The following is a 26,312-nucleotide window of genomic DNA, read 5'->3' as shown; positions in this document are numbered from 1 at the left end:
TCCTGTGCTGCTGCTGCTTTGATTGAGGAGCAGCCTCAGGAACAGAGTGTATTCTGCCAAACTAAAGTTTATAACCATTTGTACTATAAATGGGCCTGTATGAGCTTTGCCCTGAGCGTGAATGAAGCGAATATTATGGTCTGGCTTTAGCTTTAGGACACGACCTGCTGTGGGACACAGTCAATCCTCCACTTTCATCCACTTCGCTTCTGGTGTCAAATCTGCAGTATACATCTATGGTCTATGGTATGGTTGGAGCGAGTTGTTTCCCTTCTGACCTCTCCACCCCAGATTCAGGAAGCTCAGGCAGGCTGCAGGAACACTGCAGGAGTGCAGAGCATCCACAACATCATTAATTGACAATAAGAAGTGACAAGTCCAAATTAATCAGCTGTTTTGACTGTCAGAAAAAACAGTCCAGTAAACAACACTGTGGACTTAAAGTGACCGTCTCACTGCCTGCCAGCAGACTCCATTAACATTTTGCTCAATTTAACCGATATAAACATCTACTCCTTCTACAAGATTATTAATGATTTCTTACAAATCATAAACAGACATGAACTCATTCTGCGAACATTCAGCATTAATTTGAACTCTAATTAACTTGAAACTGGCAAACAAAAACCGTTACACCGACCTGGAATAGAAGTTTCAAGCTGTACTGGTGGCAGAGAAGAGAGTAATCCAACTTAACATGTTTCCTTGATGACATTTCATGGTTATTTTACTGTTTATTACAGTAAATATATTACAGAGTTCTCCTTTAATTGATTAGCTGTAACACATGCATCCTCATTTAACCAATTAAATCACCAGTGCAGATTACTTTACTCTGTCTTTTCTGTTTTATGTCATTTTGAAATTTTGTTTATTTCTTTATCACTTGTCTCTGGTAACTTGACATTGGTTTTTTCCTCGTTTTTCACCTTCGTTAGACATAATAACTAATCAATTAGTAAGACAAGAGAACAGAGATGGATGATAAATATTTAGATTATTTAATAATTTTGAGGAGAGATCCAAGATGGCGCCTGTGTGTGTGGCCAGCACTGTGTGTGTTTGTTCTGTTTCTGTCACTTGTTACTGGACATGTCAGCTCTCTATAATCGACAAACACTGATGGATCTTCGACTTTCTACCTAAGATCTGGTGAAGTTGGATGATGCTGGACATAAAATTTTCCCCGCGTTTTCCTCGGTGATCCCAGCTCACCTGTGCCGCGCCCCAGCCCCGCCTCTCCGGCGTCAGCGACCCCGCCCCCGAGGTGAACGCAGCGGTCAGCTGGTGAGGCTGAAGGCCTGCATGGCGCGTCTTTCTGCGGCTTCCTGGTCCTCGTTTGGAGCGATGCCTCGCATCTTTTCTTCTCGGCGCCCGCTGGACTCTGTGGACTGCTGGCTGGTACCTGTTGTCGGGCCGGATGAGGTGTTCCAGACCCGCGGTCCCTGCTCTTTCCGTCCCCGCCGGCGCGGAGTGAATCTGTATAACCTGCGGCCTCTGAGTCGGGCTCCCCGGACGCCGCGGATCCGCCGGTTCCTGCCAGGATTGGCCTGGTAAACTCTAGATCGCTGGCGAATAAAACTTTTGTTCTTAAGGATTACTTCTTCACGTCCCGAGGATTGGACTGAGACCTGGACCTGAGTGTTGGTGAGTCCAGCGCTTTCACTGAACTTTTGCCTCAGAACTGCTGATATTTTAACGCCGACGTGCTCTTTAAAAGTAGTTAATGTTAACTTAACCAGAAAAACAAATGAACATCTGAAGAGTCAGAACTGTTACTTTGTTTCTCTTGTAACAATGATGTCGCATAGATTTCTTTAGAGCTGTGAAATGTTAAGTCATCCGGGTGTGCATAAACTACAGGTTATATGAACGACTTTCCAAAGTACTAAAATGTGAAACGAGCAATTATCTTATTGGTATTGACCACGAGAAGCAATTAATCACCGGTTATCAGTACTGGCTGAAAAAAATCCATATTGTGCATCCCTAATATATATTTAATGGAAACAGTTAAAGTGTACTTGTGTCTCTCTTTAAGATGAAGTGTAAAAACTTGCACTCTGGAAGATGTTCCTGCATCATTAATGATCACATGCTCCTGCAGAATTTTAATATGAGTGTGTATCAAAGAGCATTAGCGTCTGTGTCCACTGGGCATCTCCTTAAAAACAAATGCTAAACAGATGCTGAGGGGAGCTGCTGCGCGTGACTCTTGTTGTTGCTAAGCAACTACTAAAAATCCATTTGAAATATAGCAGTCTTCAGCTAAAAGTTGTAGTATTTTTAACCTTGAGTGCTAAAAACATGCTAATCGCTCAGCACTGCAGGGATGGTGCAACAGGGTTCCCAACAGGAACTACTGAGGAACAGAGGCCGGTGCTGTGAAGAGGACTTCCCTCTGGACTCATTGACTCTCAGCTGTGTTATCATTTAAAAACAACTGTTAAAACAGGAAACCGAGGTTTTAAAATGACACCATGGTTGAAATAAACAGTCGGTGTGATTTAAGGGGAGCTGTTTCAATCCCAGGTTTTAATGTTACTCTAAAAGCCAATAACTCATCCTGGAAAACCTTTGAAATGAACTGAGATCAGATTTGAACTGAAGGTTTGGTTCGTCAGACCACAGTCAGGGCAGATCGCAGGATTCAGGTTTTTCCCTTATGTGAGTTCAAGTGATATAAACTAAAAGAATGTGAATCTTGTGCCACAACCGGAGGCAGAGGTGATTCTCAGGTAACGCTTGGCTACGCTGCGTCCGCGCCACAGTTCTGATCAGTCCTCTGCACGGCGTCACGCCCCACCAGCAGCATGTCAGAAACAGATCACTTTGTCCAGTTTGATTATGTTGACCTGCTCAGATTTAGTTGATTTGGTGATTTTTCCCTGATTTTTGTGCTTCCACCATGAATAAGTAGGGCATGGTGTAAAATAGCTTCTTTTTCTGTTTGTTTTTACAACTGTGAATCTTTTATTTTGAAAAATGAAAGGGTTCTGTGTGCCATGTTTGTGTTTGACAAGAAAACAACAAGAAAACTGAGCGTTTTACTGTCAGTGTGTGGGTCCACCTGCTTCCTCGTGTCTTCACTTCATACTTTGAAGCAGTAGCTCAGACTGTATTGTAAGAATGTGTCTTATTTGAACTGATTTTTTTCTTCTGCAGCTAATTAATTAAACTAGACATCACAGAAGTTTAAACTACTGAAAAGAAGAAATACAACAACCCGACACAGAATAAAAACAAATAGCATCCTGTCACCGTCCTCTGGCCCTGGTGCCTCAAACATGTCTGGATACATCCAATAAAACTGCTAGACTGAGAGCCCATGTCCCCGGCGTTTCAGAGCAGAGAAAACTGATAATTTTGTTAATAACACGTATGTTTTTTGTGATGTGTGTAACTCAGAACACACATTTATTGTCGCTCTACAGAATCTTTAACCTCTGATCCTCATCCACACCCTCAGAAATATGCTGCTGAGGTGAAATTATCTGTTCTTCCATCTAATCTCAATACCCACTTCTTCCTGGTCAGGATTTAAGTCTGTCCCAGCATGCACTGGGAGAACAGGAGAGAACTGTGTTCAGCGAAATCTGTGCTCGTCATTTTTTTTTTTCCCAAAAACAGCTCCGCCTCCACTGCAGCCACAGTTACATAATGGTTCTGATGGATCGGAGCCTCCTGAACATCAGAGATACCAAACACGGAGAAAAACACACCGAGATTCAGTGTTATTTAGGAATTTATGATCACCTGTATGCATGTATGCAGCTGTGTGTGTGTGTGTGTGTGTGTGTGTGTGTGTGTGTGTCTGTGTGTGTGTGTGTGTGTACATATACATGAATACCAATGTACCAACTATTTTCCATATTTACAGTATAACCATATGTAACATGCTGTATATGTATGAGTGTGTGTGAGTGTAGTTTCTAGTATAGACAGAACACACTTGAATTCTCAGAGGACAGTGTCCTCGGAGAAGTGTGTGTGTGTGTGTGTGTGTGTGTGTGTGTGTGTGTGTGTGTGTGTGTGTGTGTGTGTGTGTGTGTGTGTACCTGCCCCTCTGTGCAGAAGGATTTCTGCTTATCTTGCTGTCCTGCCAAGAACTGAATGGACATTTAACCCCACTGCCTGCAGGGTAAATTAGAGCGCTAATAATAGAACCAGCTATAGGGGGAGGGTGTTACCAGTTCAGTGTGTGTGTGTGTGTGTGTGTGTGTGTGTGTGTGTGTGTGTGTGTGTGTGTGTGTGTGTGTGTGTGTGTGTGTGTGTGTGTGTGTGTGTGTGTGTGTGTGTGCGTGCGTGCGTGCGTGCGTGCGTGCGTGCGTGCGTGCGTGTGTGTGTGTGTTGACCAGTGCATGCAGGCGCTGTCCTGTCTCACTTAAATCACCAAACTACTGACCTCCTGAAATCTAATCTGAAGTATGCTGCATCTGTTCTGGTGGATATTTTAGGGTTTATTAGACTGAGAACTTGTTTATATGTGCATGAAAAATGTGATTAAGACGATTACAGAGCTGCAAGAAACAAGCAGCCAAAACCCAAAGATATTCAGTGTACAGTGATATAAAAAGGAGAAAAACTGCAACTCAATTTGAGAAGCTGGAACCAGTGATGATTTGTTTTTTTACTTGATAAATGACTGAAGCAGTCAATCAATTATTAAAAAACTGCTGCCAATTAATTCTCTCAGTCAAATAATTAGTTGTTTCAGCCTTAGGCAGTAATGTAAAGCCAGGGACATACTGCTGCGTCATACCAAAACTATATGGTCTGGTGTCCCTGTTTAAATCAAGGTGATGGATTCTTTAAAGGGACAGTTCCACTAAAAGTGAAAATTCTGTCATTATCTACTCACCCTCGTGCTGATTGAAGGTCGGGTTTAGTTTTTAAGTCTACAAAACACAGGAAAACAAACAGAAAGTGAATTTGTGACCAGTTTGTAAGCCTCCTAAAGCCCCAACAGGCCAAGTTAACTTGAAAGATGTCATCTGCTGAATCTTCACTGTAGATCCTTGGCTTGGAGCCACGTTCACGTACACATCATCTGAACTGGGTGTGTGGCAGCATGACAACAGAAATATCTAGACCACAAACGTCACATCATCATCCTGCTCGCATGACAACAAGTGTCTGTCTTTGTAGGCTCTGTATTGTCTGCACATTTCAAAGCATCCAGCAGCAAATAAGCAGCTAAAATATCTGGGCAAAATGCAGTTTTCCTTTAATATGTATGAATATTCCTGATCTGTTTTCCATCAACAGGACACAAATGATTGTGGGCGCAAGCACTGCACTGTGTATGTGTGTGTGCACGTGCAGTGAGTGTGTTGGTGGCTGCGCTCAGGACAGACTGGTGTTGGTGATCAGAGCAAAGGGACTGAAGTTTAGCAGTGATGTTATCTTGTGGCAGTAAATGTACAGTTCATTCACAAAAACACTGCAGAAACTGTTTAAGAAGTCCCTGTGTCTGTTTCCCAGCTGCTGGGTGAAGTGAAGGGAGAGTCTGGGTTACAGTATGTGGATAAAAGACATATTCAGTGCCTTTTTACTGGGAACCAGCCTCATTTTTATGCATTAATTGAATGAAAAAATAAACTTGAAGTCTAAATAAATACTTAAGAACACATTTACAAAGCTGGGATGGGAGACACACAGAGCTGGTGCAGACAACTGCACTGATAAAAATGAAATCCAATATTCTGTGTGAGACCTGTGAGTGAAAAATGCATCTGACCAGCTCTCAGTTGGGACAGAAGGTTAGTGTCCTCTGTGTCCCAACTGTCCTTTTGTCTCTGTGGTGGCAAAGAAATTAGCAAGAATGATTTGATTCCCGCCCTCTTTGTGTTTTCTCATGAACTTTGGTTGGTGCGATGCTCCAGTTGGAGAACATGCTAACTTTACTGTGCAAGAGATCACAAGATGAATGGTTCTACAAACAGCAGCTTAGTATTTCTGTTACCTCTGACTGGATATTTAAGCATGACATGAAAGAGAAAAGAGAAATCATGGTTTGTGTAAAAGCCACTTTGCTTCACACAGGAAACAAACCTTGGTCTACCGTGTGAAAGTTCACCCCGCTGTCCTTCTGACATGGACTTTGTCGCAGTTTATGCTACAGTTGTTTTTGCTTACTGTTACTTATTCTAACTCAAACAGTGATCCGATCTTTTCCTAAATCTAACCAAGTAGTATTTGTGCCTAAACCGTACCAAACTGCAACCATTTCACATAGCAATATGCAGACGTAAATGATGCACCAATGAACAAGCTCCATTCTTATTGTGTTCTCAGCGACAGATAACACTCGCAGGACATGTGGTCTGTGCTGTAAATGTGTTTGTTGATATGAGCTCTGTTATAGACTGTGATCTGTTCACAGCGTTTCTCTGCCTCCTGGCCAATACATGCTGGCGCAGACACCAGCTCTCTGTGAGGATAAACAGGAATAATCTGGTAAAACAATGAACGCATTCACCTTAACTGTGTTACAGTGTAAGCTGTTATTGTTGGAGTGCCAGTGGCCTGATGGTGCCAGAGAAAGACGGCTCACTCAGCTTCTTCTTCTTCATGAGATGGATGGGATGAATCTAGTCTGCTGAACAACAGATGAATCTAACCCCCATCCTCCCCCTGTCCCCCGTCCCCCCTCCCCCCTCCGTCTCTCTGTCTCCCTCCATCAGAAACACAAGGTGGATTTGTTCTACAAGGTCCGCCACGTGATGATGGAGCTGATCGACCTGAGGAGGCAGCTGCTGTCCGGTCACCTGACGCAGGACCAGAGCCGAGACGTCAAGAGACACATCACCGTCAGGCTGGACTGGGGCAACGAGTGAGAACACACACACTGACACACACGTGCAGTATTCATACACACATTTACACACACTGATACACCTGATAAACAAGAAGAGTGAAGGGATTCACTCGTTTAGTGGCTGTTCTGGAGCTTTCACACAAATCTTCCACAGCAAAAAGTTTGTCCAGTTGTCCTTGATTTATTGGAATTTAAAATCTTTAAAAGAAAGGTTTGATTAGTTAGAGTTGGGTTGTATGAGCTGCTTATCCATAGTCAGTGTATTACCTGTAGAAGATGAGGAGTACCGGTGTAAGAAGCTAAGCGATGTACTGCTGTGAACCGCGTCAGCAACAAAATGTGTTTTAGGCACATTAAAAAATCAGTATCACTAATTTAGAATATTTTCAACACTTTACCTTGTTCTCAGACCGACTGTTTCTGTTGAAACCAACCAGACTCTTTTTGCAAAAACACTAATTTTACCTCACAGAACACGAGAGTTCCTTGTGTATCGTTGCATTCGGCTGTTTGCTTATTTGCATTATTGTGTGACTTCAGCGAACCCAAACTTACCATTTAAACCTCTTACCCTGTTCTGCGAGGTAAAATGACTGATTTTGCAAGTGGAGTCTGGTTTAGTAGTTGAAAGCAATATTTGGCTTATATAACAGCAGTTTCCTGTCCTTAAATGCTGCAAAATAAAGCAGTGAAAATATTTTAAATATAGTCAATACTGAAACTGATACTGAACTTTTTAGTTGTCTAAAATATGTTTTGCTGCCGCTTCCTACACCAGTACTCCTGCTGACATTACACACACACACACACACACACACACACAGACACACACACTCTAACACATATAGTTGTCAGCAGTTGTATCCAGTAAAAAGTCTATATATGTTTTTGTTTTTCAAAACTGCCTTTAATGGATTTCGTTCTAAAACTCTTGAATCAAATCAGGATAAAGGATTTTTGTATATTGATAAATGTCGATAGTTTTATTGACTTGAAGTGTTTCCTACTGAAGAATAACACAACCATCCTACACATGGATGTGTTTCTGTTTGAAGACGATCTGAACTCTAAATCAGCCCTGCAGACGGCAGATCGGCGGCTCCCCTGACACCCACTCAGGGCAAATCAAAGTTTGATTGGAGGCAGGTGGATGAAGCTGTTACACCAGTGGTTGAACAGACTCCTGGGAGATTGTCAAAAGGCTGATGGAAAACAAATGAAATGGAGAGAAATTGCCTGTTGACTCGGGATTGAGGTATTAATACTGGAGAAATGAAAGGTAGGCAGCCCAGAACTGTAACGGGTTATTTAAAGCTCCAGTCTGCTGTCTGTGGGGAGGAGAGACAGACTGAGAGGTGATGTGTTCGCTCACAAGACGCAACAAAGATCATCTTTATTAGTCTTAGAGTAGCAGTGATAATACTGACACTGAGTTACGCTTGCTGTATGAAATGTGTGATGTATGTAAAGCCGACTAGCAGTAGTATTTAAAGAGTGTTTTTCAGTTTTTAGTAAGACGGAGCACATTTATTTATACAGTACTGTTCAGACACGCGGCAATTCAAAGTGCCTCACAGCGGCACAGAAATAAATTCAAGAGAAAACATTAAGAACACATTAAATTACATTAAAACAATAAAAACAAAATGTGAAACCAAGCAGAAAAATAGTTAAAACATTAAAGAAATTACATTTGAAAGACAATAAAAACAAACAAAACAATTATATTTATACTACAGTAGAAGTAATATTAGGTGTTACTATTTCTGCTGTATTTATTAAAGGGATAGGTCAGATTTTTTTTGACACAAGTTGCAATTATGTGCTGGTAGTGATATTAATGTGTATATTATATATAATGTGTACAGGCCATAGAATAAAGTGGACAAAGCCACCTTCATGTCACCCAGTGGTTTGTAGAGAACCACTCTGAAGCCTGGAGTTTGACTTTTTTTTTTTTTTTTTAAAGCTAGACGTGACCATATTTAGACGAGAACGTGGAGCTGAGGAGGAGCGTAGCAAATGCTAAGTTATCAGCTAACATTAGCACTAGCTAGCTTGGTTTGTAAGGTGCATCCATATTTCATGTTACCGCTGATATTAATAAAGATGCTGATTCTGGGCAGTGAAAACCAGGATTAATACAAAAAGTACTGTCACTGAACATGATATTTTTAGGCAATAATGATCTCACAGTTAACATTCATGGACTGAAAACTGTGAAAGTGTTGACTTTTAATTCATAGATGCTGTTTCGATTACTTCGGCTTGTAGCTGCGATATGTTGATATGATAACGTTGACGCCGTATTGGTCGTGGCAGGACTGTCTCGTGAACAAATACATGTAAACGGCAAAGGTGTGCATCATCTGGATAAAATGATAAAACTATAAAACTGTAAATCTATAATCTATATAATAATTTTCAATCAATTTCAATGAGTCATGTTACATTGAAGGGTCTATGATCTTCATAACTTGACACGCCAGATGGTTTGTTACACAGAACCATCTGTGAAGAAACAGTTTGGAAACTTTCAAAGAACACTTGGCAGGTGATTGGATGAACCATCTGTCTGTCACTTCTAACCCAGGATAACCTCAACCAATCAGATCAAACTCTTGCTGAGGCCAGTCAGGAGAAGAGCGAAAACATCTTTTCCATCAGTGTCGTTCTTTGCTCTTCTTTCAATGAAGAAATAACCGATGCGATCACAGTATCTACGCGGACCTCTTCAGGAGCCGCCATTGCTGATTGGCTGCACCACTTTTGTTGTGGACACAAATGGATAACTTGAAGCCTGGCAAGATGGATTCTCACGTGCTCTGGCGAATCCAGCTGGGAAGGTTTTTTTACCTTCCACACATAGATCGTGAACCTTTGAAAATGAAAGTGACTCAGTGAAATCAGATGGGAAAAGTAAATATTATAGTGCTTTTTATCCAAAAAAACCCCCCAGCTGCTCCATTTACATGTATTTGTTCACCAGGACCAATATGGTGATGGAGATGTACGATCCAAAGGATCAAACATGAACACAAATTTAAATGTGCACAGTGCCATGGATTTCTACACCTTTATTCAGACTGACATGTTTATGTGGTAAAGACTTGTCAGCTAAAACTCTACATGTGACCATAATTTACAAAATAAACTTCATGCTGTATTGAAGAAGACTTGAAACTACAGAATGAGACCATGAACTCATTGCGAAACTGTTTACTGAGGTCATAAATCAAGTGAGAAGTAGGCTCATTTTACCATAAGAATACATACAATCATATGACTTTTTGCAACCAGTGGAGTCGCCCCCTGCTGGCCATTAGAAAGAATGCAAGTAAGGCTTTTCTGCAGTAGCTACATCCCCTTTTTAATACAGTCCGTGGTCCAAGCTGAGTCTTGTGGTCTTGTTAACAGAGATATTCGAGGCAGGCAGTGACTTTGCCAGACAAAAACGAACATGGACTGAAACATCTGAAGCCACAGTAGCTCTCAAAAATAAGATAACTAGGTGCTGCTTATCTCATCAAGCAGATCTCTGCTAATTCAGTCCCCAGCTGGCGAGAGAAGTGACAAGTCAGATAAAAAGAGCAGCAGCCGAGGCAGCAGCATTAGTTTATAGCCTGAAAGCTAATTCACACTGAAAGGCAGCCTGATAGGAAAACAAGCTCCACTGTATCTTCCTCTGGTGTCGACGGTTCATCCTTTATTTTACATTAAACAGCTTCTGGTATCTCTTTCAAATTTGGAAGTTCTCATCAGTGAATTAATTGTATAGTCAGACAAAAGAAGATTAATGCAACTGTTATCATAATCAATATTTCATCACGCATGTTCTCAAATGTGAGGATTTGTAAATCAGATTTTTTTTTTGTGTGTGTGTTGTGGTTAAATGAGAAATGTAATTTGCAATTCTTTTTCCAGTTGGTAACAAATATCAGACAATACTGAAGCCACCTTTTCAAAACTCTTCATACAGTCTGTGTTACCAGCATGCATCTAAACAATAATCAAACAGTTGATGTCGCCTCCAAAACTCAGTCAAACCACCAAAACACAACAGTGACCTAAAAAAACCACAAACAACAGGAGGCACTGCGTAAATAAAGAAACTTTTCCTTCTTTATCAGCTGTACTTCAGTGTATGAAATAAGAATAAATCAGAAATGTGCTTCAATATGTTTTATCTTACTTTACCGGAGTTTGCATACAGTAATTTACTTATGAAAAAATAAAGAAATTAATTAAATAACAAACTTCTGAAATTCCAGGACATGTATTGTGTCGTCACAGTACAGTTTACCATCTCCTTTTCTGTTTACAGCAGAAACAAGATGAAAAATATGACACCTGGGAGGCTTTCAGCTAAAAATGCAATCAGCTGTGTTAAGAATTATTATGATAATAAATGTTTTTATACGATTTTCTGTGTGTTTCAATATGGTTACTGCAGAAAAAGCACATAATCTGCAGTTTGAATGTGTTTTTAATAATTTGGAAAACAGAGTGTTACCATATTAAAAAAAGTTCATGAAGTGATAAAAAACAATTCACAGGTTTGGTTCACACAGATTTTGGTTTTGTTGCCAGTGTGAAGAGTTTTGACAGTGACTTTAATTTTGACCAATGCACGTTAGCAGTTGAAAAAAACTATATTATGAGGGGCTTTTTCACTATTTTATGACATTTTAAAGACAACACGATTAGTCAAGTCATCAAATACATAAAGAAAAAGCAACACTCTGTCACACCATTGTAGAGAAATAAAGGAAACTTGTTCAGTTTTACTCCCTCAAAGATCTCCTGTGAAAGAAAAGAGTCACGGTGAAGTAAAACGTAATGGATAAAATCCTCCGCTTTTAAACTTTATCAGCCAGCGAACGATGGGGTTTCCTCTGGAGCCTCGGTTAAACAAAATTTACAGGCCCTCTTCTGCCACCAGTAATACAGAAATTGACATTTAGTTTCTCATTCACGGTTAAAGAAACCGTTTTACAGCGAATATTCTGCGCCGTGCCTTTAAGAGCGAGGTCACTGGTCTGTAGGTGAAAGATGTGGCTGTTGAGACTGAACAGAAAGTAATCCTGAGGAACAATATCCCTGGAGGCCACATCTAAAATGACTTTAATATACTGAGTGTGTGTGTGTGTGGTGAGGTGTGTGTGTTGGTGTATAGGTTTCTCTATAACAAATATACTGCAGGAGGTGTGTGTGAAGGTTATAAAACAGTGACACTGACATTCTCCCTCCTCCTTTATGTCTTTCTCTCTCTCAGACACCTGGGTCTGGACTTGGTGCCAAGAAAGGAGTTTGAGATGGTGGATGAAGACCAGATAAGCGTGTCAGATCTTTATAAGATGGTGAGACCTTCATGCAGTGCACCACAGTGTCGTGTAAACTCTGGGTAACCTGAGGGGACGCAGTAATCCCAGCTGAGGGGGGGGGGGGGGTATTTCCTGTGAACAGAACTGAAACAGCCTGTAATCCAGGATTACATCACCATTATGAGTGCAGTGTCAGATAGACACAAAATCCTCAAGTCTGAAAACGACGGTCTCTGCAAACATCTTTTAGATTTATATTAAGGTCCATTCAAGGAGATGCATCATTTAAAAAGAACTGATAGAGTACAGGAGCTGAGAATGGACATGTTTAGTCATATTTTATCTCATGAGTTAATTAAGTCATGACCTTGAGAAAACAAGCTTTATTATGTCGAGATAATCAGAATTAGAATCACTTTATTCACTAAATGCACAATTATATGACATTAATTATACAGATCAAGAAAAATATACAGTAATTATAATACAAGACATTACAAATAGAGAATGATTATGTTGTGTTATGCTACATGTTATGTTTGGCTCTGTAGTTGCTGCATGGTAAGAAAAATAGTAATAATAATAAATATAATAAATATGCTGCAGGATGTTTTGGGTCCATTTAGGGGTTGCAATCATCCATACAGCACACATGCATGCCTGCATTTATCTATGTGTAAATAACGAGAAAATGAACCCGTTCCTCTTATTACTTAATGATTATCAGAGATCACGAGCGACATGCCAGCACGCAAAAAAGAGATCATCTCCTCTAAGGACGTAACTGCAGCAAGAAAAACGTAATATTTATGCCTCGACTGACTGTTCAGTTATGAATCTTCTCCAGCAGAGATGACAGTGATCTTGAAGGCTGGAATCAGGTTTGATCAAATGAACCAGACGCTCATTAAAGTTCTCCAGAATTATCTCACAATGTCAAGAAAACAAAAGTTTTTCTTACTATCAACAACTTTTCAACCCTCGCTCTTTTTTTTTTTTTAATCAGAAACATACAGTGTATTGTAGGTTGTAGTTCCTCATTTTGATTAAAGTGACAGACTTCACCAGCAGCAGATCAATTTTAGTTAATTAATCTTAATTTAATTCAAGTTAAAATGAAACGTTTTCCTCTGTGGCTGGTGTCTGTATTCAGACTAACATTGTATCTGAGTGAAAAGACGCGTCACTCTGTCCCGGTGTTTTATAGTTCAACAGGGAGCAGAAGAGAAACAATCAGCTGATCACCTCGAGTCATATCAGATCGACATTTTAATCTGATCAACTTTAATATTTGGCGTCAGTCGCAGGTGGGTTTCAGGAGGCTCCAGCTGAAAGTGTCGGATACATAAATATTTCATACATTCTGCTGCTCGTCTCATCTTCTGGTAGTGAACATTAATCAAAGTCTGACATCACCAGACCAAACTCTCGGATCATTTTCTATTTCCAACAGGTTCAGACCAGAGAAGCATCTGGATGAAACTGCATGTTTAGATCCAGAGCAATGAAATATGTGACGTATGGTAGTTTGTAAATTAAACTTACCAGATCCTGTCGAAAGTAAAGCAAACACATCTTTCTTATCAACGAAAGCTTTAGGTTCAGTTGTTTGTTCCTTTAGAGGAAATACACCGTCCAGATCATTTAATACTGATGTGAAAGAGGATTCAAAAAGAGTCTCACATAACTGGTTGTTTATGAAAAATGACTCTACAGCCAATAAGGACGCACTCCTCTGTACAGTCATCATATCAAACCTGCCCCGCGTAGATAAACAGGTGCAACTGTCCTGATGAGAACAAAGCAGAAATCTGTCTGAACCGGAGGACGAGCAGACGTACCTGCCAGAGAAAATGAAGCAACACGCTGCCAGATTTGTCCGGTTCCCAGACTACATTAATCAGGCGGCGACTAGAAACAGTTTCTGCCTTCTCAGACAATAAAAGTTGATCAGACACGTTTGAGTCTGGCAGATTTTAGCCTTTAGTTAATTACACATGTTGAAAGCTGAAGACATAAACTAAGGACACAAAGCAACATGAAGTGTGATGATTGTCATCGGTTTCTATCAGTGACTGAATATTTTCGAGCATCGGGGTTCTGCAGAAATCAGGTCATAAAATCAAGAATGAAAAATAAACTGATTTTTTCATAATTAGAGGAAGGATCAAACAGAAACATCAAGTGGAAAGCTGCCTTGCCACTTTACCATTACTGTATAAAATATTTATACTTTATTTACCTCAAACCAGATTTAATCACAGTCTGGATTTTAAACTCTCAGCTGTGGTGGTTTCATGTCGGTGATTTCAGGTTGGATTTGTTTTGGGGAGCTTTAGTTTGAAATCAGAGGCTGGACAGAGACGGTCTGAGGGTCTGAGGGTCTGAGGGTCTGAGGGTCTGAGGGTCTGAGGGTCTGAGGGTCTGAGTCCTCTGCAGCCGGGGCAGTAAACATGCAGTGAGTCACACACATCAACAACCTCGTCACCTTCCTTCAGTTATTTTACATAAACGTATTTTTAAACCGTGCAGCAGGAGTCTTACCTTGTGCTCCCCGACGTCCCGGTTTTACAAAAATAAATCTATAGAGTTGTTGTTTTGTCTGCGTCTGCTGTAAATCAGCCACCTGTTGTTGTGTTTTGATTCTCTGTCCTGCTGGTTCTGTCCTCTTCCCCCGACAGCACTTCTGTTGTTTTTATTCGTGTGTAAAACGCCACACACTCACAACTGACAGCTGACAGCCAAAACCATTTACATGAGGAAAACCACTTTATCGGATGATGTATGCCACTCCATAAATATATACCTGCATGTAGAACAAAGGCTACCTGAGCTTCCATGTTTTTATTTTAGCACAATCATAATCAGTACACTCAGTTTTCCAGCTGGGAGGTTCCCAGTACAACCAGTCCTCTACTGGTGGCTTCATCAGGGTACCTCAGCAACAAATCAGCACTCAAACACTCTCGCTGATGTGAGGATCTGAACCAGATGTTTGTAAGATTTATAATGACACTTTAGTAATGATTTGAGTTATTATGCTGCATATCAGAAGTACAAGTTGAAAACACATGAATGATCAAAGTAAAGAGTAACTTCCTTCATCACCACGTCAGACTTTATTTCACAATAATGACCTGCACACTGAACATTATCCCACTTATTGCCTGGTTTCTTACCTGAAAATATATTCGGCACACATTTATGTGACACAAACTATGAATTTACAATGATTTTATGGCGATAATGATCTGCTCACTGTACTTTACCCTGCTTGTTATGTGGTTATGTACCAAAAAAATTAAATAATTTGACACAAAATATTAATTTTAAAATGATTTTAGTGATTTAACAGTGATTTTATTTCCCCTTCAGAGTCTATGATCAGGGCTGTGTCCACGGTCTGTTATACAGAAATAACAGACTTAAGAATGCTGTAACTGACCAATCAGAATTGAGTATTTAAGCCATGTAATAATAAAGCAATGAGCGATTTTAGAATAACTAAGAGCTGTTGTCCGGCACAGATGCAGCAACACACAGTCATAGTGGAAAGCATGTTTAAATAATTGGATGATTATTAACATTTATCTGGATATTATCATTAATTATGCGGTTGTGTTACAGTAACCAAAGTAACCAAGTTACTCTGTAACAACAATTATATGTCTGGCAACTGACAACATAACCAGAGACAGATGAGCAGAAAAGGCTACAGATGAAAAACATGCAGTGATGCAGTACATCATCATTTACTGTAGCTCATTGATGCGGTAACGTGATAAAATCAGGATCTTTAAACAGACATCAGGATTGACTGTGGGTCACTGATGTACCACCTAAAGGAGAAATCTGTAGTATATTTACTGTAAATCAGAAAATGACCACGATGTGTCATCAGAGATTAAGGAAAGACGTGTCCCCCTTTGAAATTTCCTTTCCGGACTGCAATAACTGTTTTTGTTTGTCCTTTTCATGTTAATCAGAGTCCAAATTAATGCATAGTTTTCATCAAATGAGTCAGTGTCTGTTTATGTGTTGTAAGAAATCATTAACAATCTTGTAGAACGCATAAATATTTATAACTTTTAAATGGAGTTTGTCAGGCAGTGAGACAGACAGCTCACTCATCGTCCAATGATTTGACAGTAATAAACGGCTGATCAGCTGACAGTTGATGCTTGTTATTATAAATTTACGAAGTTTTGTGCATCTTTCTCTCCTGCGAAGCTCCTGCAGCCTGCCAGTCTCTGTCTGGGGAGGAGAGGGTGGAGAGAAACAACTCACTTCAACCACTGATTATACATTAAACAGGATTATAACCTATTTAATATACAGTCTCTGGCTCCAGCTGGCTGTTTGGATCGCTGTACTCATTTTTACATATACAATGTCTACATGTGACTCAACACAACTGCTGGAGTCACGGGTCACCTTTCCGTTGTTCACAGTGGCATAAAACTGATGGAGATCCTGGTTTGATGATTGAATTAATCATCCTGGTGAATTCAACCCTGGCTCCGTTTCTTGACTTTTCCAGCTTTTCGATTTCTCTGTCATCGTAATATTGTAATATCATTAAATACAGCGTGTCTCTTGTCTTTTATCCTCCTCCATCCTGTCCATCTCTATCAGCCACTCATTCACACTCAGCCCACCCAGTAAATCAAAACTCACAACAGAATCTGACATTTTGAAGTGTTTTACGACGGCTTTGAACTCAGCTCAACCAATCACAGTCGAGGGCTGGAACTATCCGTTTACAAAAATGTCAGAGATACTTTGCATCTTCTCTAAATAAAAGTCATGTGACGTGTCTGCACTCATGTCACCAGCTGATGGTGAGTTTTTTAATATTCAGATATAAAATGTGCCGCCTCTTATGCCAAATGTAGACATTACTTGGAACACAGATAAAAATATGTTGTATCTCTTTTAATACTTTGTTCTTTATACGTCCAAAGTATTTATGGACAATCTGTGCGTCAGTCTGCGTCACATTTCTGTTTTAAGAATTATTGAATGGGAAAAAAAGCTGCAGCGACTTAATGTAGGTGTGAGCTGCTGCAGTGTGCAGAGTATTCTTGGTCGTTCATGGTCTCTCAGTGATACTTGATGTTCTGTGTTCTTACATCAGTCCTGCTTTAAATAGCTGAGCTGAACCAGTCAAACACTGAAGTCGTGGTGATTCCCCCTTTGTTCGGTTGCCTAGAGACTGATCTGGAGACGGGGTGGGAGAAGGAGGAAGAACAAGAAACGGAGAGATAAAGTGGTGAAGTTGATAAATGGGAGGATGGAAGGTGGAGAGCAGCTAACATGTAGGATGAGAAAAAAAAAACATCTATGGAGTGTAACAGGCTTTTTTAGTTTCATCAGACCCAGAACGTTTTCTCTACAGACGAGAAAACTGATCATAATAACAACAAACAAAACAAAGTTAGACTTGAAATTATTATTCAAATGCCTCCCGGTTGGTAAATTTTTTATTTTCAGTAATGGAAATGACTGTTTCATTGTGTTTTTCAGTCATGGTAGTTAAATCTGACCAAGTAAAGGTCAAGATGAAGAAAACACGAGATTAAACTTCGATTTATTTCTGTGGTGTATTAATATAAGTGCAGCAGCAGCAGAATGAGATACTAGAATACAAAGTAAGACTAGAGGAACTTTTCAAAATAAGAAAATAAGAAAACAATCAACTGCAAGATAATTCACTGTCAGTTTAAAAGTATTAAGAGCATATATGTCTATGTATGTGTTTGTTGGATAGAATTGGAGGAAGACACACAGGACATGAACCACAGTCCCCTGGATAAAAGTCCTGTCTATGTTTAACCGATCCGTCCACCCCACCTGACTTCACCTGCACGTCAAAATACTGCATGAAAAGGAAGATTTCCTACAAACCCTCACTAATAAACTGATATCGAACCCTCGGCTCTGATGGTCTGGCAGGTTTATCATTTCACAGCCAATTTAAAGTCTGTCTGAAGGAACACGAACACATTATACATGTTAGAACACGGCTGCTGAAAACACTGAGAACTATGTAGTGCTGAATTCTGGATTTAGACTGTTTAGACTAGACCCCCCCGCCCATCATTCAAATTTAGCTGCATGGTTAATAACATGTTTCTGTGGTGCAACAAACTCAGAACACATTTATTGTTGCTTTACGAGATCTTTAAAAGTTCTCAGTTATTTTTCACTATGAAATAGCAGGACATGAAAGCAACATGAAGTGATTCCTGTTAAGTTTGTGATTAATGTCATCAGTCTCTATCAGTGACTGAATATTTTACAGTTTTATTGTGGGGGGGGTCCTGAAGTAATCAGGTCATAACATCAACAGTCAAAACAAAAATAAACTTTTCAAAAGTAGAGGAAGAAACACAGGTCATGACTGTTTCCAGTCAGTGAAGTCTGCGCTCACCTTTGCCATACATTGTTGGAAACTGATCATTGATACGGTATCCAGTGATCAGTTCCATATACAGTGACTTGAACCTGTAGAAGGAGGTGTGTCCATGGTCGTATATCAATACTGTTGTATTTGCAGGGAGCAGCTGCTCTGCTGCGACACCAGTTGAAGCAGCAAAACATTTCTGATTGGTTACCTGACAGAATTCTCAGCTCTGAGAAGGCGAATCAGAAAGTTGCTGCAGGCTGGTGTTAATTTTCTGCTCAGGTTGGAATATTTGCAGATGGCACTGCATTTGACAGTCATTACTTCAATTCATCAAACAGGTTTTCACTTCTCGCTCGCCCTCTTCTCATACAGCCGCCGAGAGATTTAGAGAGACAAGTCGGAGTAATGAGTCTCTGGGGCGTTTAAACATTTTCATCATCTGAGGAAAAGAATGAGGAGAACAGAACGGAATACAATAGAGTCGAGAATAAAGAGCTGGAGGAGGAGGAGGAGGAGAGGGGAGAGGAGACAGGAAGGGGAGGGAAGGAGAGGACGCAAAGACAGGAGAGGACACAAGGAGAGGAGACGAGGAGTAAACATGATAATTAACACCTGATGTAATGTTTTTTTTGTCTTCTTCTCTTCCACAGCATCTGTCCAGCAGACACAGTGTACAACAGAGCACCACACAGGTAAAGTACATCATACTGCAGTAACATCTGTCTAATCCTACAGGTGTGAAGTATCGAGTACTGCAGGGATGACATATTAGTTCAAGGCCCTGGTTCCCTTGGCAAAAAAAAACAATGGGATTTTCCATTTCAGTTTGGCTTATTGCAGAAAATAAGAACAAACAAAAGTTTAAATTTTCACAAATGAAGATATTTGAAGCGTAAATTCAATTACCAGACATAAAAAGCTAATGTTAGGAACTACACTACAACTGCATGACCTCATGTTCGCCACAACTAAGGCCTCTGTGAGATATATACATATATACATACACAAAAAAAACAATTTTTATTCATGGAAAATTGACTGAGCTTTTACAAAGCCCTGGGGTTACATTCATAGGGGCCAAAAGAATATTCAACGCAATGTACAATATAAAAATATCAATAATAACAATGAAATTATGATAAACCAAATAAAACAAATACCTAGCAGACAATGTTTGGCAAGACTAATATATAGCAATAAATAAGTAAAAGTCACAAAAAAGGGGAAACAAATAAATAAATAAGTCTGACAACAATAAAAATGATAAAATGTAGGAAAAACAATGAAAGATTGACACATACCTGTTCAGTTTATTATTTATTACATTTATTTGGTGCAAAAAACCTAAAAGCTAATTTATGTAAATCAGTACTGATCTGAGAGATGACATAATTAGATGAAGCTGCACAAATATAATTTTTATAAAAGTGTTAAATACAGTACATAATGTAATCAATAAATTTTATTTTTTTTTACTGACTTTTACCATTCAAAACATGGAAATATTCATGAAAAGAGTTTAGTATGGTTAGGATATATTGGAAGGACTAAGTGAAATGATTTATTTAGTTTAAGGGTGCACTGTTGTTCCACCTGGACCATATTCTTCCATGTTTTTGAGTCAAAGTGATGAATGTTTGGTCCGATGTTCAGTGAGACTGAAGCCGTCAGCCTCGACTCAGGCAGCAGTGTAATATTTACATGCATTAATGTACATCTGCTAAAACTGAGAGACTCAGAGTTTTATTGTAAGTTCCTGATCACGTTATGGAAAGGATCCCGACAGAGAGAAACCTTTTTTTTTTTTTTTTTTTAAATAAAGTTAAATCCTTTCTCTTGAACCAGAGACTCTCTCGCCAGAAACCAAAACCGTCTTGGCTTGTCTTTCTGTTCACTGATCCAACAATCACCAACCCTCGTCTGTTTGAAATAAACCGTTAATTCACAGAGTGAGACGTGTGAGAATCTCAGCAGAGGAGTGAGAGGGAGGATGGACGTCAGAGAAGCAGCAGGTAGAGACGCCGCGGACAGCCAGAATATATTTTTCCTCTTGTTGTCCCCATTAGTCACTTACACACAGGAACAAGGGGAAATAAGATCCAGGTTGAAAAATACAGAAGTTACCCTCGAAATGTGATAATAAAATCTCTCTCTCACGTACCTGGAAGCAACATCCACCGTCATCTCCTGTTGGCCACATGGTTAGCTTTAAGAGAGAAGAGCTGCAATGATTCATCAATTAACAGATTATTAATCAACTACTTAATTAATCTGCAACTATTTTGATGACGATTAATCACTTTGAGTCATTTTTATGAAAAAACAAGTCAGAACTCTTGAATTTCAGCTTCTTGAATGTGAATATTTTCTGGTTTCTTTACTTCTCTATGACAGAAAACTGAATATTTCTGACATTTGAGGACATCATTTTATGACATTTTATGAAGCAAATGACTCAATTAAACAAGAAAATAATCAACAGATTAGTTGAAATGAATAATAAATGTGATTTTATTGCTTACAATAACTTTTCTAATGTTCCAGAGCTTCTAAAGTCATTTACTATCACTTGACTGATGTGCTTAAGACTGCGAGGCCCATATGATATTATCAGTTTTCCCATGATGCTTGTTTTGTGATGGGTTTCCAGGGCGACGGTACCCGACAGCGACACGGGGAGCCGTGCAGAGTTCCAGTCCCACATCACCTACTGGTCAACCTGAAGAGCTTCACCTACAACAGCATAGGAGAAGACACTGACATATTCTTCTCTCTGTATGACCTGAGAGAGGGGAAGACTATCAGGTAGAGAAACACACACACACACACACACACACACACACACACTCTGCTGCTCTCTGTCTGCATGTTGTGGCTTTTCTTTGACTTTCTTTCAGCTGGATTTAATGATTTTGCCGGCAGGACTGTGAAGTAAGAACGCAGCAGTACACAGAATAAATCATTTGCAGCCTGGATTTTCAGACCTCATGAATCTAAAGTTGTAGATTTTGTTTAGTGATTTTTTTAGCAACTCTGTGCTGATTTAGTGATGTCACACACAGTCATGCCTCCCGTTATGTTGTGTGCTTCATGTGAAAGGACAAATTCAGACAGTGGGACTCGTGCAGGAACCACTCGTCTGAACAGATTCATTCTTAATTGTTTTGTATGAAGGATTTAGGAGAACTGGCTGCGTTCACCATTTTTCTCATATTGTGAATTTTCTCTTTGGTAAAACACAGTTTACGAGCTTTAAATCTATCCAAACACAAGTTTTTTCACTAATGACTGTATATTTTGTCAGTTTGCAGCAATTTTTAATTAAAATAATTAATTAATTACACTTCATAATTAGTTGACTGTTTGGCTGCATTTCAAATTAAAACATAATTGTAAAGTAAACAGATAAAGCCTCTCATCTTTAGTCTAATGATGTATTATCACCTCCTGTCAGTCATGTTGGTCGTATATCCTCACACACAGGTTTATGAAGTCGCTGTCCAGGGAAACATCCGCTGTTATGATTCCTGACATCAGCTGTTATAGCATGTATTATGTCATCAGTCCCTTTGAGCCCCTCCTCCTGTTGCAGTCATCAACCACCTTGATATATCCAGACATTTTGTTTTCTTAAGTCCTTTTTTATAAAACAATTTCCTCTTTATTTCACTAACAGTCTGACCCTCAGGTAACACGGCAGTAACAGCACACATTTATCTCATTTCTTGGCTTCAGCAGGTCTTTTAATTCCACTGCTGATGCATTTAAATGAGAGACTTTCCTGTATGGATCTCTGAAAGCAGCTCCACAAACTCCAGACTTCTTGACTGTGACTCTTTGATGCTGTTTTAATGACATATGGGGCATGAAGCATAGCCCTGTGTGGTATTAATGGGGCATTGATTAGTCTCATGCATGTGCATTTAAAAACGCTCAGGTGGATCATTCACACAGTTATCTGAAGTTATGAGCGTTCGCTGAAACTGACGTGGCACACACACAAAAATAAGAGAAAGTGAAGAATATAAAAATGTTACTGCATGACGCCCATTATCTCAGATGTTTGGAGCTCATATGTGAAAACAGCTAGAGATTTTTATCTTTTAAAATATTTTTTCTCAAGGTTAAATTTCTCAAATCAAATCTGTTTTATTGACATGATCGTAGCCAAACCTGCAGCAGGTGATATTTGGCCACTTTGGGTTGAAACACTGACACATCGTCACCTTTTAAGTTGATATGGTGAATCTGTTACCATCATTTATAGAGCCACATCATTATATGTTCATGTTTACCTCAGTCCAATATTCACCCTCTTTTTGCTCCGTTTTTGGTCTCCACCAACTCTTGAGGGAGACATCTGTCTCTTTAGCTGCTAAATGCTTCACCTTGTCCTCCAGCTGGTGTCTAACTGAGTCTGTCTGCTGCTGAACAACAGCTAAATAATGATCTGCTTTAAGTCCAGTACACTATAGTACATGTACATGCTGTAGCTTTTCTCTCCCTCGCTGTCAAACCTGACATATTGTCTTTATAATGTGGAACAAATAGCAGCAAGTGGCCACACAGAGCTGCTGTGAATAATACATGACCCCCCCACCATAATGATCGCTCATCAATTATGTATTAGTGCAGCAATCACAGTGCTAACAGATAAGGAATCACTAATGCTGCGATAGCAGGAGGTTGTGTGTGTTTGTGTGTGTGTTGGGGGTTATAAATACGCAGGAGTGTGCGGTTCAATGTGGGGTCAATGAGAACATTACACACAAATGTTGATGTTTAGCAAAAAGGAGGAATAGTGCCTTTTGTGTGTGTGTGTGTGTGTGTGTGTGTGTGTGTGTGTGTGTGTGTGTGTGTGTGTGTGTGTGTGTGTGTGTGTGTGCAGATAGAAGAAATTGGTCCCTACAGGAAACACAAAGGGCTTCAACAAACACTCCTTCATCTTTTTGTTCATTTTATTTTCCTCTTCTTCTTCTTTGCAAATCAGCTAGAGGCTCGCTCACACACACACACACACACACACACACACACACACACACACACACACACACACACACACACACAAATACGTTTGACCTTGGCAGCCTGTTTTCAATGTCTAGTCTGACTCAGCATTAGAGTGTAATGACAAGACCTGCTCCTCTGAGACACTCGGAGAGGAGAGGAGAGGAGAGGAGAGGAGAGGAGAGGAGAGGAGAGGAGAGGAGAGGAGAGGAGAGGAAGTCATGGCTGACAGTAAGTTTCCAAAAAATCCTGCAGCTATTGAGATTTAACTCACCCATTGAGACTGTTTGCCCTCAGCTGCTCTACCTGCGAGAGTTATTTGTGCAGCTTATACTCAGATCACTGTGTGTGTGTGTGTGTGTGTGTGTGTGTGTGTGTGTGCGTGTGTGCGTGTGTGTGTGTGTGTGTGCGTGCGTGCGTGCGTGCGTGCGTGCGTGTGTGTGTGATCCTCCACCTCTTGTTATTGTACGTCCAGTAAGCGTCACGATCCCTCAGGACTGAGAGGCTGAGATGGAGGCACAGTTCTGTAATGTGGTTGATCTCAGCAGGTGATTTCTCTCTTTTCTCTCGTCTCCTTCCCCAAAGCTCTCAGCGTGTCTTTGTGGGAACTTTTGAGAGGAAGCCGAAACCTTCCACAGATTTCTCCTCTCCTCTTTCCTCTGTTTATAGAAGCAGGAGTCTCATCTCAAATTCAGTACTTTTAGGTTGTCTTATTTTTTGAATTCCTTGTAAGCAGGTTATAAATCTTTGGTCTGGATGCTGCAATGCTCTGTTAGCCTGAAGCCTGAAAGCGGACACATGCATAGACAGATGTCATAGGTCTGAGTTCAGGATGTGGATGTGAGTTGGTGCCCTTGTGGAGGTGCGGATATCAGGACAGAACTGGTCTGACTGACTGGATATACTCTGTGGGTGTATTACTGCCACTGGACGCCTGTTTCTGGTCGCATTTTGGCCATTTGTGTTTGCAGAATCCCCGGGAAACAACAACAACCTCTGAGCTGCGACCTGCTCACTGAAAATTTGCAAATTAGCACCTGGTCGCTAATGGTACGAATGTAAACAAGCTAACAGCTGTTGGCCTTTGGTTTGTGGTGATTTTACCATTTTAATGCCAGAGCTTGGCTCCCATCATGTAAATGTTCCACCAAAACAAGTTTGCATTGGCAGGGGAACCATCGCTGCGTTCTGGGCGGCTCTGAGCCCAGATTGTGATGTTTAGAGCAGGAATCTCCATTCTTTACAACCAAAAGATAAATTTTTGACAAAAAAAAGAAAAAAAAATCTTACTGGAGCTGCAACTATTAAATTCTCTCTTTTTCCTGAGGACTTTTTTTTTCTAATGTATCCATCGCGAGTCACCATCAAAATTTAGAGGAAAAGGCACCGAACCATAGACGTAGGCTACGACACATTTTAATCAACAAAATATTTAGGCTACATATTTTTACAGTTAAAGAATGTAAAACTTAATTTACACTGTGGAAACTAGCTGACACAACTCAACATTTCAAGCCCAACTTAAACTCTTTGAAATAAACTTTAAAAGGTTTTTCCAACCTGTAATCTTTAGTTGAGATAATTTACTTTTCTTCTTTAAATCAACTTGAACCTTTGAGTTTTAGAAACCCAAAAACTGCTTTTCAAAAATTGGCCACAGTGAGCTGATTTGTGTGAGCTGCTCTTCACTCATCTTGGATTCATCTAATGAATATAATTTTGTGTACATTAATGATTGTATGTTTAATGTTGCCATGGCTCTGACTCACAATTTTCTTAAAACCTGTTTTATGGGTTGATTTGATTTATATGACTCTTGAGTCCCCACTAATCTTCACTGGTCGTCTCTGCTGCGCTAAAAGCAGAACTTATGTCGCCACGCTTTGGCTTTGTTATGGTTCAGAAACTGACATCCATAGAAAAGTTTGAGCTCATCTTAAACGAGAGCATCTGCAGATTAATTCCATATCTGATACTAAAGTTAGGCACAATATGAGATGAATGAATCCATGTTTTTGCTATCTTTGTCGTTTTCTTGACCTCATCGTCTGCTGCTGTGTGTCTGTGCAGTTGCCATATTTGAGCGTTCGAGGTGCGCTAGTAAACAAACACAAAGAGTATTGAGAGACGCAGACTTCCTTACAAAATCAACTAGAACTAGCTTAATTCTGAACTAACTTTTTGTTTGTTATAAACGTGAGAAATTCAACATTATATTTCGTTAAAACTTTTGCAAATCTCCACTGGTTGCATCTGGTGGCATTGAAGTAGGTGCTTCACCATCTGTTTCCTGGTGGAGATCTACACTTCACCGACTGCACTCCTCTAGTTTTATATTTTAAGATGCTCACTTGCTACCTGTAATAAATAAGAAACTACATGAAGCATATGGCCTGCATCCTGCCACCGTCAGTTATTCGGCTCTTCCTTCCCGACATCAGCCTGGTTCCTGCTCTTAGCTTTGATCTTCTACGAGCAGTAAAGACGTTTCCACTCGAGTAATGACAGCGGAGCACTTTCACTGTTCTGTCACTGGCTTTAAAAACTCTTTTCTACAAGGTTTGACTCACAGGAGTCTGTGCTCACTGAATCATTTCCCTTCTTCTCTTCACCATAATGTAGTCCTCATCACTCTAACATGAATCCTCTCTGCAGCTTTTGTTTTTTTCTCCTTCACAACAGCGTCACAGGAGTAATGTCAGGCCGTTGTTGAGTAATGTCAGGCCGTTGTTGCTCCAGTGAGCTACTGGTC

The 26,312-nt window shown here is 40.0% G+C and overlaps 1 protein-coding gene across 3 annotated transcripts in view; it reads left to right on the top strand.

Moving 5' to 3' along the window:
* Window positions 1-26,312, top strand: part of LOC146332315 (dedicator of cytokinesis protein 3-like) — a 287,446-nt gene that overhangs the window by 194,995 nt on the left and 66,139 nt on the right. For 2 of the 3 annotated variants that reach the window (XM_084741201.1, XM_084741194.1), the window contains exons 1-5: window positions 1,301-1,647; window positions 6,687-6,835; window positions 12,096-12,180; window positions 19,204-19,245; window positions 21,204-21,358. In XM_084741201.1, the coding sequence (XP_084597327.1) occupies window positions 6,726-6,835; window positions 12,096-12,180; window positions 19,204-19,245; window positions 21,204-21,358 (392 nt within the window). In that variant the 5' untranslated portion in view covers window positions 1,301-1,647; window positions 6,687-6,725. Of the gene's footprint in view, window positions 1-1,300; window positions 1,648-6,686; window positions 6,836-12,095; window positions 12,181-19,203; window positions 19,246-21,203; window positions 21,359-26,312 lie in introns of those variants that run through there. The other variant, XM_084741209.1, reaches the window with a different exon arrangement.

The sequence above is a fragment of the Lutjanus erythropterus genome, chromosome 2, assembly GCF_056507025.1.
Source record: "Lutjanus erythropterus isolate fLutEry1 chromosome 2, fLutEry1.hap2, whole genome shotgun sequence".
NCBI lineage: Eukaryota > Metazoa > Chordata > Actinopteri > Lutjaniformes > Lutjanidae > Lutjanus > Lutjanus erythropterus.
Note: the sequence above shows the minus strand (reverse complement) of the source record. Positions and strands in the feature narration are given on the sequence as shown.